The sequence below is a fragment of the Mchenga conophoros genome, linkage group LG23 (genome assembly GCF_057382185.1).
Source record: "Mchenga conophoros isolate Kocher_MC1m ecotype Shallow Benthic linkage group LG23, M_conophoros_male_GT1.1, whole genome shotgun sequence".
Classification (NCBI taxonomy): Eukaryota; Metazoa; Chordata; class Actinopteri; order Cichliformes; family Cichlidae; genus Mchenga; species Mchenga conophoros.
The window spans coordinates 29,183,426-29,197,233 of NC_140547.1; the positions used below are offsets into that span (position 1 = coordinate 29,183,426).

General features: G+C 41.4%; 1 protein-coding gene across 1 annotated transcript; it reads left to right on the plus strand.

The window, feature by feature from the left end:
* The first annotated feature begins 1,203 nt into the window (after window positions 1–1,203).
* LOC146547435 (uncharacterized) lies at window positions 1,204–5,376 on the plus strand. The gene is made up of 9 exons (XM_085265157.1): window positions 1,204–1,277; window positions 1,559–1,724; window positions 1,814–1,865; window positions 2,051–2,175; window positions 2,253–2,351; window positions 2,947–3,131; window positions 3,299–3,356; window positions 4,580–4,642; window positions 4,765–5,376. The coding sequence occupies exons 2-9, from the start codon at window positions 1,572–1,574 to the stop codon at window positions 5,284–5,286; spliced, it is 1,257 nt and encodes a 418-aa protein (XP_085121283.1). The 5' UTR covers window positions 1,204–1,277; window positions 1,559–1,571; the 3' UTR covers window positions 5,287–5,376.
* The last annotated feature ends 8,432 nt before the right edge of the window (window positions 5,377–13,808 follow it).

Genomic DNA, 13,808 nt, shown 5'->3' on the forward strand with positions numbered 1-13,808 from the left:
AGCAAGGAGAGAGGGCTGGCAGAAAGTTGCTGACAAATCAAACTCGTAGGTAATTTAATAATAATAATAATAATGGATTGGATTTATATAGCGCTTTCCAAGGCACCCAAAGCGCTTTACGATACCACTATTCATTCACTCCCACATTCACACACTGGTGGAGGCAGCTACGGTTGTAGCCAGGCTGCCATATCGCGCCATCGGCCCCTCTGGCCAACACCAGTAGGCGGTAGGGTAGATCTATCATATGACACTATATTGTCCAATATCATATGGCATTATATTATATTATAATATGTTATATTATATCCCCTTTCACATTAGAGCCACAACAGGACCCACAAGAACATGGGAACAAGTAAAAGTGGAATACAGGAGTATTCTACAGAATGGTAATATTTATCTCTTAGATTGCTTTGCGTCTCTTGGCAAGGTAATACTGGCCTGTAATACTCTGTTAGTTTGTTCATAACAGCAACCAAGAAAAGGGCAGAGGAAAAAAAGACAGGTGGTGGTCCTGCACCCCCTCGTCAACAAGTTGGTTAAGTAAATAATACCCTCACGGGAATATCGATATCTCTCTATGAGCACACTGTCGCGCTGAGCTAAAGGATCCTGTCTATCCCGCAATATACGCTGAATTCTGAAAACTCTCCTTATCAATCTTGCACCTTCCGCAATGGGTTGGTCGCGTATACGGACAGGACATGGCTGCGACAGGCTTCCCAAATCCACCTTCGCTTTTATAGCCGTGGTCTTGATTACACGAAGTAATTTACAATTACTACTCTGAAATATGAATTACATCTGTAATAATCACATACATGTAATAGAATGTTAATAGTTCATTTCCCTTTTTTAGGAAATGACCTGTATGTATCTGTGTGACATCAATAAAAGGATCAAGTGCTGCATTATCTTTAGTTACATTGATAATATTTATTTATGGTGAAACAGTGGAAAAATATCGCTGTTGCTTTCGTATAAATGAAGCGGACATACCTGCGTGGCCGCGATCTAATCCTGTTTACATAAAGTAAACCTGCTCCCGAGCAGGTTTACGCTTACGGCTCTGTTGCTATGACAGCAAGTCCCGGATGAGCTTCGGGGAACCGACTGATCCAGGATCACGCGAAATCGTCAACAATCTAATCCGGCTAACCTACTTAGCGAGGTACGAAGAACGGGCCCCAGGTCTAAACAGTCAAAACAAAGTGGGAGATTCCAACTAGCGCCACAGTAAAGGAGGCCCAGACAGATGGTCGCTTGGCCAAAAGGTTTCTAGAAATACTCAGAACAATTTCACAAACACATTTGGTTAATAATTAAATACTGTCATGTTGTTAGAAATGTCTGCATGTTTAATCTCGTTAAATGTTTTGATTGAGAGTGTTTAGCTCCTAACTGATAAAGGCCACACGTGGGTGGAGCTACCTGCCCTAAAGGCCGGAAGAGAGGAAGGGAGCATGTGTCGGCAGCACCAATTGGTCGCAGCTGTCAGCTGAGCCCTTGCTGCTATCATTCAAGACATTCAGTGCTTTTTGTGGTTATGTTGAAGGGAATCCTCAGACATGTCTGACACGTATTTTGAAATTCTGCAACGGAGCTGCAGTTCAGGGAACTACATCCCGTCAGGTCGGCAGCTTCCCAGGACGCCGCCCTTAACAAACGTAACAAGACAACTGGATTTCACCAACCTTGAGGAACCAGAGCAGAACATGGAGGTACATAAACGTTTTGGGTTGTTTTTTGTTTTTTTAAATCCGACTACTTCATTGACTTGACCCATCAACGTTTGTGCTTTCATAAATAGGATGGTGTCAGAGATAAAGACGAAGGTAACCAAAAAAGTCAGACAGATACAGGTGAGCAACAGTTTTGTTTTAGAGCCTTTGAAAATGATACAAATATTAAACGTTCCCATTTGGATTTTAACAGGTGTCTAATTTATTGAACAGAAACTGAAATCATCTAGATTTTAGTTTTTGTAAAGAAAGTTTCACACTTGGGTTTTTGTCACAAAGTTTTGTCTTAATTACTATTTGCTCAGAAGAACTTCCAGAATCTCATGACCCTCACTCCATGCTGAAAGGGATGAAGGGTTACCAGCTCACTGCTGCTGACTTGGAATTTTTAAAAAAGATGAAAGAAGAGCAGCTTGTCAAAAAAATGCAGGTAGGCCTCATATATGGGCATTTCACCATGAACGGCTATAGTGCACTGATACAGTTGGATGTTCTGGCGGTCCTCAGGTTAAACTAGAAGAAGTGCAGAAGCTGTTAAAAACGGAAATGGTGGCCTTAGAGTTGGCATGTGCTTCCAAGATGAAAGCAGAGGCTGAGCTCAAGAGGGTGAGTTATTCTGAAATGCAATAGACGTGGTGACTTTCACACATGCAACATGACCTCCTATGCTGTGAGCCTCCAAATGTATCCTTTAAAAGCAACTCTTTGATGTTTCTTTACTTCTACAGTTGCTTCTGGGGCGCATCTGTCTCTTTTTATTGTCGTAATAACTCTGTGTATGTTCAAGCTTCAGTGTGTTACAGGCATCTTCACTGGCTTCTTATATTCCCCCCTAAAATAGCATTATCCCCCACCACCACCAAAAAAAGTCTTTACTTGAAGGGCAGCGATGGTATGGACTTGAAGTTTAAAAAGATGGATCCTTTGAATGATTCCTTCTGGCATTTACAGCCTGTTAGATAACATTCACTGGAAATTCCTCAAAATCATGGAAGCTCTTAACAAAGGTTAAGAGGCATATTTAATCCACAACATCAAACGCTAACCTACTGAACCTGCAGACTTTCGGGGTTTTTTTTTGCTTTACCAAAAAAAACACTAAACCTTGCAATAGAGACATGTACAGATTGTTTGCAGTTGAAGTTTCACTGGAAATGTGTTTTTTAATGTATTCTGATGATAAATCTCCTCTGTTTGTCAGTTCCCATCTTGTATAGAGGTCACTGAGTGGGCAAAGGTGGTCCTCAGAATGGCATGCCCACAGGCTGACTTGACTGACGCGGATGCCAAATCTCTCCTATCCATGATGAAAATGAGAGACATCCAGGACGCCATGGATAAGAAGAGGGTCGAGTTGTATCAAATAGAGAAGATGGTGGCAAACAAGTAATGTCTTCCTTGGATACAGTAATGTAGGGCCAGGGTTATGGCTCTGTCTATTCATGTTTTGCAGTAATGGTTTGCGTCGCTGATGAATGCTGTCAGCATCTTGGCTTCTGAAAGAAAGGGAGGGAAAAAAAATCCCATTACTGTTCATATGTTTGACATTACAGGAGGAAGGAGGAGGCTGAAGAGAGAGGACAGATGGAAAGGCAAATTGCCAATAAACAGGTAAGAGAATATGGAGGCCGAAAACTGCAAAAATATGCACTCACTGGCTGCATCATTAAGTGCACCTTGCTGGTACTGGGTTGGACCTCTTTCAGCTTCAGAACAGACTGAATTCTTTATGGTGCAGATTCATGAAGGTGCTGGAAACATTCCTTCAAGATTTTGATCCATATTGACATGATGGTGTCACACAGTTCCTGTAGATTTGTTGGCTGCATGACTGTGATGTGAATCTCCTCATGAACACATGAAAAACAAGCTCCATTTAACAGAGATCTTGTGACTTTGGAGGCCATTTGAGTACAGAGAATTCATTGCCATGTTCAAGAAACCAGTTTGAGATGTTAATATTAATTGTAGTTTCCTCTTCTTAGCTGTTAGGAAGTGGCACCCAGTGTTGTCAAATATGGGTAAGCTGTTGCGAATTGTAGCTTCACTTTCCTGTTCTTTGCTGACAGGAGTGTGCTCTTCTGCTGCTGTAGCTCATCTGCTTCAAGGTTCAACATCTTGTGTGTTCACACATGCTTTTCCGTATACCATGGTTGTTTCTGTAACAAGCAGATATTTGAGTTAGTGTTACCCTACTATCAGCTTGAAGTAGTCTGGCCATTCATCTTTGACCTCAGCAAGGTATTTCCACCCAGAACTGTTGCTCACTAGATATTCTCTTTTTCAGACCATTTTTTTGTAAATACTAAAGATGATTTTTGTTGGGAAAAATCCCAGTAGATCAGTGGTTTCTGTAACAACCATACCACAATCAAAGTCACTTAAATCCCCTTTATTCTGATTCTCAGGCTGAACTTCAACAGGTGGTCTTGACCGTGTCTGCATGCCTAAATCCACTGAGTTGTTTCCATGTGACTGACTGATTAGAGATTTTGTATTTTTAAGTGTTTGAAAAATGTATCCCTATTAAAGTGGTCAGTGCGTATAGGAAGCCATCAATATATGTATAACTTGTAATGGAAAATAGTGTTTTCTGTTTTGGTTTGCTCCCCTCCAATTTTTGAATAGTCAGCAGGGGGCTGTCACTCAGTCCTTCATGAAGTCAACTTCTTGGTGGTAGTTAAATTCAAGAGCAGTAAAGAAGATGGCAGTCTGTCAGAAAAACAGAAATAGAACTGAGCTGTTGGGGGTTAATTTGGCCGTTTTTTGACTGCCATAAAAGAGAGGCTCCAGCCTGAAAGTCTACATTTATTGACTATTTGTATCCGTTTCAGCTGAGGATACAAGGTTTGATGAGGCAGTTGTCTGATTTGAAAGCTGAACTTGCACAGCGAGAGGTGAGGACCCGATTTAGTCTCATCTTACACCACTTCATTTATCTTTTTAAACTTGAGGTTTGGTGCCTGTATCCACACATTAACAAAAGGCTTACTATTTTTCCATTTATGTGGTTTCAAAGGAGGCCTGCACGTCTCTGGAAATGCAGGTGAACATCACGGAAGCACCAGAAATCAAAGAAGATTTAGATGCCATTAAAAGCCAAATGAAGCTGCCAAGAAAGAGACAAAAGAAAGCTGTTAAATCTACTGAAATGTTGCAAGACGCAACAAACACAAGTAAATCAACAAGGAGTAGAAACAGGGACACTCTGAAAACCTCAGCCGAAGAGCCAACCCAGTCTGGAGCTCCAGGAGAGCAACAGAAAAAGAAGGTTAAAGCAAGCAGAGGGGAAAATGAGGAAGCTGAAGGGCAGGACTTAAATTCCCGAGAGTCAGTACAACCTGTGAGAGGACGAAGAAAGCCTGCTGGAACTGCTCAGACCACAGTTTCCCAACAGAAAAGTCAAAGTAAAGTGAAAACTGGAGAACCTGAGGTGCCCTCTCGTGGCAGGAGAGCTGCTGCCACCACTGCAGATAATGCTGGAGAGGAGGCACAAACCGAAGGTCTGAGACGATCCAAGAGGATCGCCAGCAAGAAGTGAGGAGGTGCACATTTTTAGCCTTATCAAATTATCATTATAACCTAATTACAAACACTTTTATTTCAAAGTTCAAAAATGTATTGTTTTATCAGTTTGTCATTTTAATCATAAATTTGCTTTTTTCCTATAAAAAATAAAGTGGAACTTTCTCAAAGGTAGACTTGTGTTTTTCCTCTAATAATTCAGCGGCCTCTCTCGCTTAATAGTACAGGCTTCAGCACTGGAAGCAGTTGTTGTTAACTAAGCTGCTGACCAACCCATATGGACCTTCGCAATGAAACCCACGCCATCCATTATCCAGGTTTGGGACTAGCATTAAGGGCTACATTTGCTCGTGTGTGTGTGTGTGTGTGTCTCTGCATTTAGTTATTATTAAATTCCGGATCTCTTCCAGAGCATGTCTTTGTCCTGTCTTCCTTCCTCCCGTCGCAGCAGACGGCCCCTCCCTAAACCCTGGTTCTGCTGGAGGTTTCTTCCTGTTAAAAGGGAGTTTTTCCTTCCCACTGTCACCAAAGAAGTTGCTTATAGGGGTTCATATCATTGTTGGGTTTTTTTTAAAATTGTAGTGTTTTTACCATAAGAAGTGCCTTGAGACAGTTGTTGTTGTTGATTTGGTGCTATATAAATAAAACTACATTGAATTTAATTGAACTGTGGATGCCCCATGGCTGGATTACAAGCTGGACTATTTCTGAGTGTTAATCAGTGCAGGGTGAAATGAAGTTGTTCCCCCTAAATGTGTATGTAAAATTACAAAAAAAGGGAAAAACATGAAATGAATTGTTCTTACGAGAAAACCGCTGGCCTGAGAGTTAATGTTGAGAGATTTGTCAAATGTAACAGTCTCAGGGAGGTTAAAGGCTGGTCGGCTGCAGAGCAGGAGCATTAAAGCTGACTTGTGGTTTCCATGTTCCCTCAAACACCTTTAGGAGAGTGAATGCTTGCCAGCACTGGGGCCTGAAGCCCGAACCCTCATGACAAACCAAATTATAAGTGATGTTTAATTTGTTGTTTTAATAACTGAATTGAATATGCCCGTGCAATTTTTACGGGCCGTTTAACCTCGAAGGGAGAACTGAGCTGTAAACCTAGATGGACTGATCGGCACATGTTAATGTAGCAAATATTTTGAATGAGAGGTTTCTGTAGCCCTTTTTGTAGGTGTGGGCTGATGTTTTATCACACCTCATCTCTCTTCCACGGTCACAGTTGGAAATCGGTCACAAGCACTGGGGATTCACTGTAATTTCCTCTCTAATAACTCTTAGGAGGCTAAACTTCAATTTGGATGCAGGCTGCCATCGTTAATCTTGCATTAGGATGGAAGAAAAACACCCTGCGCTAACATGGGAAAATGTGCTGACAGTAGGAATGTTTCATGGCACCTTCTTGAGTTACAAATAAAGTTTGATCTGACAGTTGGCTTTCACTCCTTTGCCACGATCCGCTTCATGAACTGCTGTGGTTTTAACAGCCGAAGTAACGTCTATCTGACCAACTAGACTTGTTATTTTTCCACCTTGGGTCTTGATCCTTGTCTTTCCCAGCTGTCTGGGAGGCTTGCTTTCAGTCTGACTGTAATCCTCAGAACGTGATGAGGGATTTCCCCCCCCCCCCCCCCCCCTTTTTTTTTTTTTTCTTTTTCTTTTCGTTCTAACGGCTATCCATACACACTCAAACTTACACAAGCACAACTGGTGAAATTTTCATCCAGAGGTCAATAGCAGCGACCCAGCCAAGACCAAAGTAATACAAGTATAGGGTGGGAAGAAAGGCTCCATATCCTGCTATTAAATTTAATACTCTAATATCAATAAATTCATCCTCCTCCAGTATGTTGTGAGCAAGAGTTTTCTCTAAAATGGGTTTAGTTTTTACTGTGGACATTTTAACTTTTTTTTTTTTTTTTTTTTTTTTTAAACGTTCCTGCTCATGTTCCTCTGTGTTGCTTGCATGTGTTTGCCAAACCTGGAACCCTGAACTGCTTTTAAGAATTAAGGCATGGGAATGTTACCTCAAATACGTCAATTTTAGAAATCAGATCTTGTTTACGGACGGAGACCAAGCAGACAGTCAGGATCCTGGCCTCGGGCGCTGTGGGTCATGCATTGCATACAAATTGCTCATGTGTTTTGCCTTGTGGCTGGATAAACTTCCCTCTGTATTTAGGCACTTATGAAATGACCTCTATTTACAAAATATGCAGCACTGGTGCTACAACCTCACTGTATGGTTTTTGTTTTTTTGTTTTTCAGTTTAATGCTTTGAAGTGCATCATAATGACCAAAAGGTGTTACAAAACTAGCACAATTATTTTCCATTTATTTCAGTCATCTTTTTGCATTAGGAGCAGACTGTCAATAATAGTTTTAAATGGATGAATTTGCTATTAGCCTCCAGTAGAGGGCAGTGCTATCTACAAGCCAGTGCCTTGCAGGAATAGAACTCTCTTATTATTATTTTTTGACTCTCATACCTGCACTTCTGTAAATATCTATGTTAAATTTCTCCTTGTTTTTTAATAATTATGTTTTGGGACTATTAGATGGGCAAAGAAAGCATTGGTAAGAAGTACTTTGTTTAAAATTCTTAAGATAGACTTTTATTTAAATGTGTGTTGGGTGAATTTTGCAAATGTGTGAATGTACTGTAATTAATAAAGGAGACCCTTCCTGACTCTCTCAGCACAAATATCAGTGACTCTCTTCTACTTCTACAACCCGATATTACAGCAAAGTAATGCAACTTAACCAGGTGTGTCCATTTCACTCCTAAGGAGAGGTAAAGCGTGGCTCATCCACATAATAAGCCAGCAGGTCTATTACGTGCTTTGCTGTGATACTGGGTTGGCTTCCATCATCAACAGTGAGCAACACTGGTTAACAGTAGCTCACGATTTAAGGCCACTGGTCAATTATTACAGCAAACCACCTCCTTAACACTCCAATACAAACTTCCCATAAGGACAACAAAACCAAAAACCTGTGTCAAAACACAATTAGATACCACAATGACAACTTTTGAAAACTAGGTTTAGCCGTCTAGCTTTTATTTCGGGTAGCAACATTACAGACATAGTAAAAAGAAAGGACACTGTCTTTAAATTCTGAGGTTTTACATGTCAGGATCTGATAAACTGATATCCCAGTGTTGGGGATATTCCTACATCATCATAACAATTTTAGTCCAGGATCAACATCAGCCAGTCATGTTATCTGTGTATTTAGTTAGCATTAGCCAAAGCGGTTAGTGTATTAACCATGGTTAATACACAACCAACATGAGTGACCTAAATCTGGATAACAGCTAACCTAACTTGATAATATATCTGTTATACTGTGTAAATTTAAAAAAAAAAAGAAGAAGAAGAAGAAAACATTTGATATGGAAGTTACAAGTGAGTTTTATATAAACAAAGGCAATTTTTTTTTCTACCACATTTCAAAGCTATGGCATCACCAGAATGTGATTGGTCAATTGCAATATTAATCCTAGACCAATGTTTTTATGATGCAGGAACAACAACAACACAGTGATATCAGATACACCTATCAGGACAGTTTAAAAGATTAATATAACCTCAAATGTACTAAAAAGTGTGACATATTACACCGGAGTAAGTAGCAGCCAGATGCTGCTAATCAAATGCACTTAATTAGCTGATCATCAGCAAATGTGAGTGAGTGCTTTTAAGTTTTGGCAGTTTCCTGGACTGCAGCATGCAGGTGCATGTTAACACAATGCCAACTAGAAAAGACAACAGCAATTATCTTAGAGAAGTAATTGTTGCTGCCCATCAATCTGGGAAGGGTTACAAGGTTATTTCCAAACAATTCAAAATTCATTGAGACAGATTATTTATAAATGTGGATATTCAAGACTAGCAAATCCCAGCAAGTGTCTTGCCCAAGGCCACAACGACCAAGATAGATGGAGCAGGGGCTGAACCGGCAACCTTCCGGTTACAAGATGAGCTTCCCAACCCCCTGAACCACGGTCGCCACTATGATCACAAGCACAGCAGCAAATCTACAAAATAGCAAAAAAGAAAACAATCAAGGTGTTGTATTGGTCCAGTCCAAGTCCAGACCTCAGCATTCCTACACAATAATGTGAGAGAATGATTAAGTCATACAGATATTAACTGCTTCAAGTTACTGATGATCGAGGTGATTTTATAAGGTCATGTACTTAGTATTTCACACCCTGCTTTGCAATTTCTACAGAATAAATACTAATACTGCATTATGTATTATATACTGTATTATGCCACGTGTTGTTGTTCAACCGATAATTTTAAGATCTGATAAGGATTAAATATTTTTTATTATATCCTAATATGTAAAACATTACTTTTGAAAGAAGTTGTACATTTTTTTTTACCAGGACTAGCTAAAAGCTAAATGGAGTCCAATTAATGTTTGTTGTTTACAGTGAGTAAGAACTCAGAAGTGAATACTAATCCTGGGTATATTTTTAAAAGCATGACACTATCTACATGTTATTTGCTTTCGCCACATACTGGCCCTTTTTTGCCATTACTGTTTCTGAGTTTACGCACATGTATAGATGAGGGTAATGATCCTTTATTAGAAGATGCTGTCAAAAATGGATGATGTGTGATCAAGGCAATAGAGAGCTAACTAGTGTCGAGTGTCTAGACTATCTTTGGTGTGACAAAATTATTTAGATTCCTCTTTGCAATCCCGAATGCTTCTCTGTTTAGTTTGGACACCAAGGCAGGATGGACCCCTCTCCCCTGCCAAAAAAAAAAAAAAAACACTGTAAAAATATATTGGTGAGAACGATGCCTGAGACCAGAGGAGGTGAGGCCTGTGACACATGTACGAGTGGTCTTGCCAAGTCTGGCAAGGCAGGAAGACATATTTGTATCCAAATCTCTGGGGAAGCAAAGTGTGAATCCTGAGGCTTCAGTCTTGCGCCAGTTGCACTGAAATCCCAAACTGTGAGAGAGAGCACTTCACAAGAGGATGTGCCCATTTAACGTGGGTTTGGAAATGTCTAAGATTACCACAAAGCTTTTGTTTAATCATTAGTGCAAAGAATCTCAACCACATCATCTTTGTGTATAAAAGAACTTTGGTAAAAGTAGAAACCTATAACTACATGTAAATCTGAGCAATCTGTGGGAGCTGATATGCAGAAGAGCTGAAGTTATTTTGCTCGTTGCGTGGAAAGGAAAAGACAGGAAGGAAGGGTGTCGCCTTGTAGGTGTTCAGAATCCAAAATGAAAAATAACAATTCATTAGACTAAATATTTGGACAATGCTTGCAAATGCACAGGCAGCTCTGTGGACACTGAGGAGAACTTTCTAAAGGCCCTAAATGCTTTTGTCCATCAATCATCTACCCATAACATATCTCCACCCGCAGCAGGAACACTGTACTGATCTCCAGAACGAGGCTGAGAAGACAAGAACTGTATTAGTTTGTCACATGGCATTAAAGGAAGTATTTTAACAGAAGTAGGATATTAGTTTTCATAATATATAAGAGAAAACTAAAGAGTCCGAAACAACTGGAAGTCACACCATGCAGCACCAAATACTTATGTGTCTCCTGGCCATTAGCCAATCCTTATGATCCGTCCCCTGGATTGAACAATCACGGAGAGGCACCTGCACACTCAGATTGACATATTACACAAAATTACGACAACAGTCGTAACAAGTCCAAAGCGGAAAAGGAGACCATTCACCTTCAAAATAAAAGTTGCTCCTTTTTAAATCTGTTAGCTGTAGTGCTGAGGCCCAACTTTGACTTTCAATCAACCTGCATTCCTGGTTTACCTATCACTTTCTCAAGTATTCCTACCACTCAAGCAAGTCCATAACATGCAACTGTTTCAATTAGATTGATTGTCATTTTAACTGACTTTTTATTTTATTTGAATTTTATTGAATTTTATTTTTATTTTATTTGTATTCTTTCACTTATTGTTGCATGTGTGTTGTTGCTGCCTGTGTTTGAGTAATTTCTGTAACTGTGAGACATCTGCTGCTGCCTATCTTGGCCAGGTCTCCCTTGAAAAAGAGGTTTTTAATCTCAATGGGATCTTCCTGGTTAAATAAAGGTTAATAAATAAATAAATAAAGTAGTTAATGTTTGAAGATAAGTCATCGTCTTCCGTGCAAACTACAGACAACCGCAGAAATCTGCTAAAGCAATCGTAAGGATGTTTTTAGTGAAGCATACTCTTTGTGACCAATTTCCACTAGCTTCGGCCTCAACCTCCAGAAATGAGTTGCAGACCCATCAGGAAAGAAGCATTACTAACTGCTAGCCCACTGGTAGAAACACTTCAAAAGTGTGATGTTTTTAAAGTAAAAGGTGTTTGCAGTCATGGAACCAGTTGCAGCAGATGGCTGCTCCACTCTGAGCCTGTTTCTGCCAGAGATTTCTTCCTGTACAAAGGGAGCTTTTCTTAAGATAAGATAAGATAAGATAAGATAAGATAAGATAAAACTTTATTAATCCCTCGGGTGGGTTCCTCTGAGAAATTCGGTTTCCAAAAGCACAGCACGGACAGAAGTTACAGTTACAGAATATTATATATATATATATACACACACACACACACACACACACACACAAGGGCAGGGATAGCTCAGTAGGTAGAGCGGTTGCCCCATGATCGGAAGGTCAGGGGTTCGAATTCCCTGAACGGCTACCCTGAGGTACCCTTGAGCAAGGTACCATCCCTACACGCTGCTCCCCGGGCGCTGCACTGGTGGCTGCCCACTGCTTCACTGAGTGAATGGGTCAAATGCAGAGAAGAATTTCCCCACGGGGATCAATAAAAGTGTACATTATTATTACATATATAAATAAAATATACGAAGGGGATAAATAGAATAAATAGGAATAAAAATACAAGTGAATTGCACATTTCAAGTATGGAGTCTATTGCACCGTTGACTATTAACAAAAGTATTGCACAAAGGTATTGCACAGTGAGGTGAAGAGGCACTACAGCTTAGTTGTTCCCCCCTCCTTTGTCCACCTGTTTCCCCTCCCTCTCCCTCCAGAGAGGAGTTAAACAGTTTGATGGCGTGTGGGACAAAGGAGTTTTTAAGTCTGTTAGTTCTTGTCTTGGGGAGAAGCAACCTGTCACTGAACAGACTCTTCTGGTTGTTAATGGCCGTGTGCAGAGGATGCCCAGCATTGTTCATAATGTCCAGCAGTTTTTTTAGTGTCCTTTTCTCTGCCACTGTCACCAGAGTGTTCAGCTTCATGCCGACCATTGACCGTGCCTTTTCCCCCATCCAGGTGTGAGTGGGCTCTATGCAGGAGGTACAGGATGCCATCCTCCACTCCGACATCCGCCTTGTATGCAAACTGTAGTGGGTCCTGGGCATGTTGTACCTGTGGTCGGAGGAGGTTGAGGAAGAGCCACTCTAGAGTCTTCATAAGATGTGACGTCAGTGTCGGAAGTCATTCAGCTCATTGGGCCGGTTCCTTTTGGGGACCGGGACGATGCAGGATGTCTTCCATAGGGCGGGCACTCTCCCCAGTCGCAGACTGAGATTGAAGACTCGTTGTAGCGGCTCCCCAAGTTCAGCAGCACATGCCTTTAGCACCCTAGGACACACCTTGTCTGGGCCTGCTGCCTTTCTGGGGCGAAGCTTCCTCAGTTGTCTCCTGACCTGATCCACTGTGACACTGGGAGATGTTTGGGAAGGGGGGGGGGGGGGGGGGGGGGGAGATGTCTTGCTGCTGAGAGAGGGATTGGAGGAGGGGGGTGTCATAGTGTCAGGAAGGGGGGGAAGCGAGGGAGGTAGAAGAGTGGGGAGAGGACTCTGTAGTAAAGGTGAGGGTGAGGGTGGGGGGGTTGTGGGCTGGTCAAACCTGTTGAAGAAGTTGTTGAGTTCGTTTGCCTTCTTTCCCACAGTTGTCAAGTGCTTGCTCATAGGGAATCATTTGACTGTTGGTTTTTCTCTGTATTAGTTTAGGGTCTTTACCAAAGTGCCTTGAGGCAACTGTTGTTATGAATTGGCATTGTAGTTATGGACTGATCTCTAGGTCTCTAATATAACTAGGGATGGGTGCCGGTGTCCGGTGCCATGATGGCACCGGTTCTGACACGGTAGTAACCAGACCGAAAAGCAGCGCACATTTCGGTGCTTTATTTCGGTGCTTTTTTTTCCTGAGCTGTGATACACTTCTAGCCAATCATTTTACGTTTCCGAGGATAGTAGGCAGGCCAGGTACGTACGTTCTTTTAGAGCAGAGCTACAGATTAAAAATGTCCAAGGCGAAGCGGTCAAAAGTCTGGCTGTACTTCACAGCAAAATATGCAAACTCAGCAGCCTGCAACAAGTGCTTTAAGCTGATACTGTGATACTGTCAAAGGAGGTAACTCCTCAAATCCGATGAAACACCTGGCGACGCATAGCGTTTTTTTTAAAAGCTGAGAAATGCGCCGTATTTGATAGCTCGCTGCGAGACCTCACACCGAGCGCATCTACTGCGGGTGGGTTGCCTGTTATGCAACATCCCCC

Excerpts from the sequence above, each read along its gene's own strand:
- LOC146547435 (XM_085265157.1), top strand. The coding sequence starts at position 1,572 with ATGTCTGACACGTATTTTGAAATTCTGCAACGGAGCTGCAGTTCAGGG. Across the intron at positions 3,132-3,298 it reads GAGAAGATGGTGGCAAACAA|GAGGAAGGAGGAGGCTGAAG; the intron begins GTAATGTCTTCC and ends TTGACATTACAG. Across the intron at positions 4,643-4,764 it reads CTGAACTTGCACAGCGAGAG|GAGGCCTGCACGTCTCTGGA; the intron begins GTGAGGACCCGA and ends GTGGTTTCAAAG.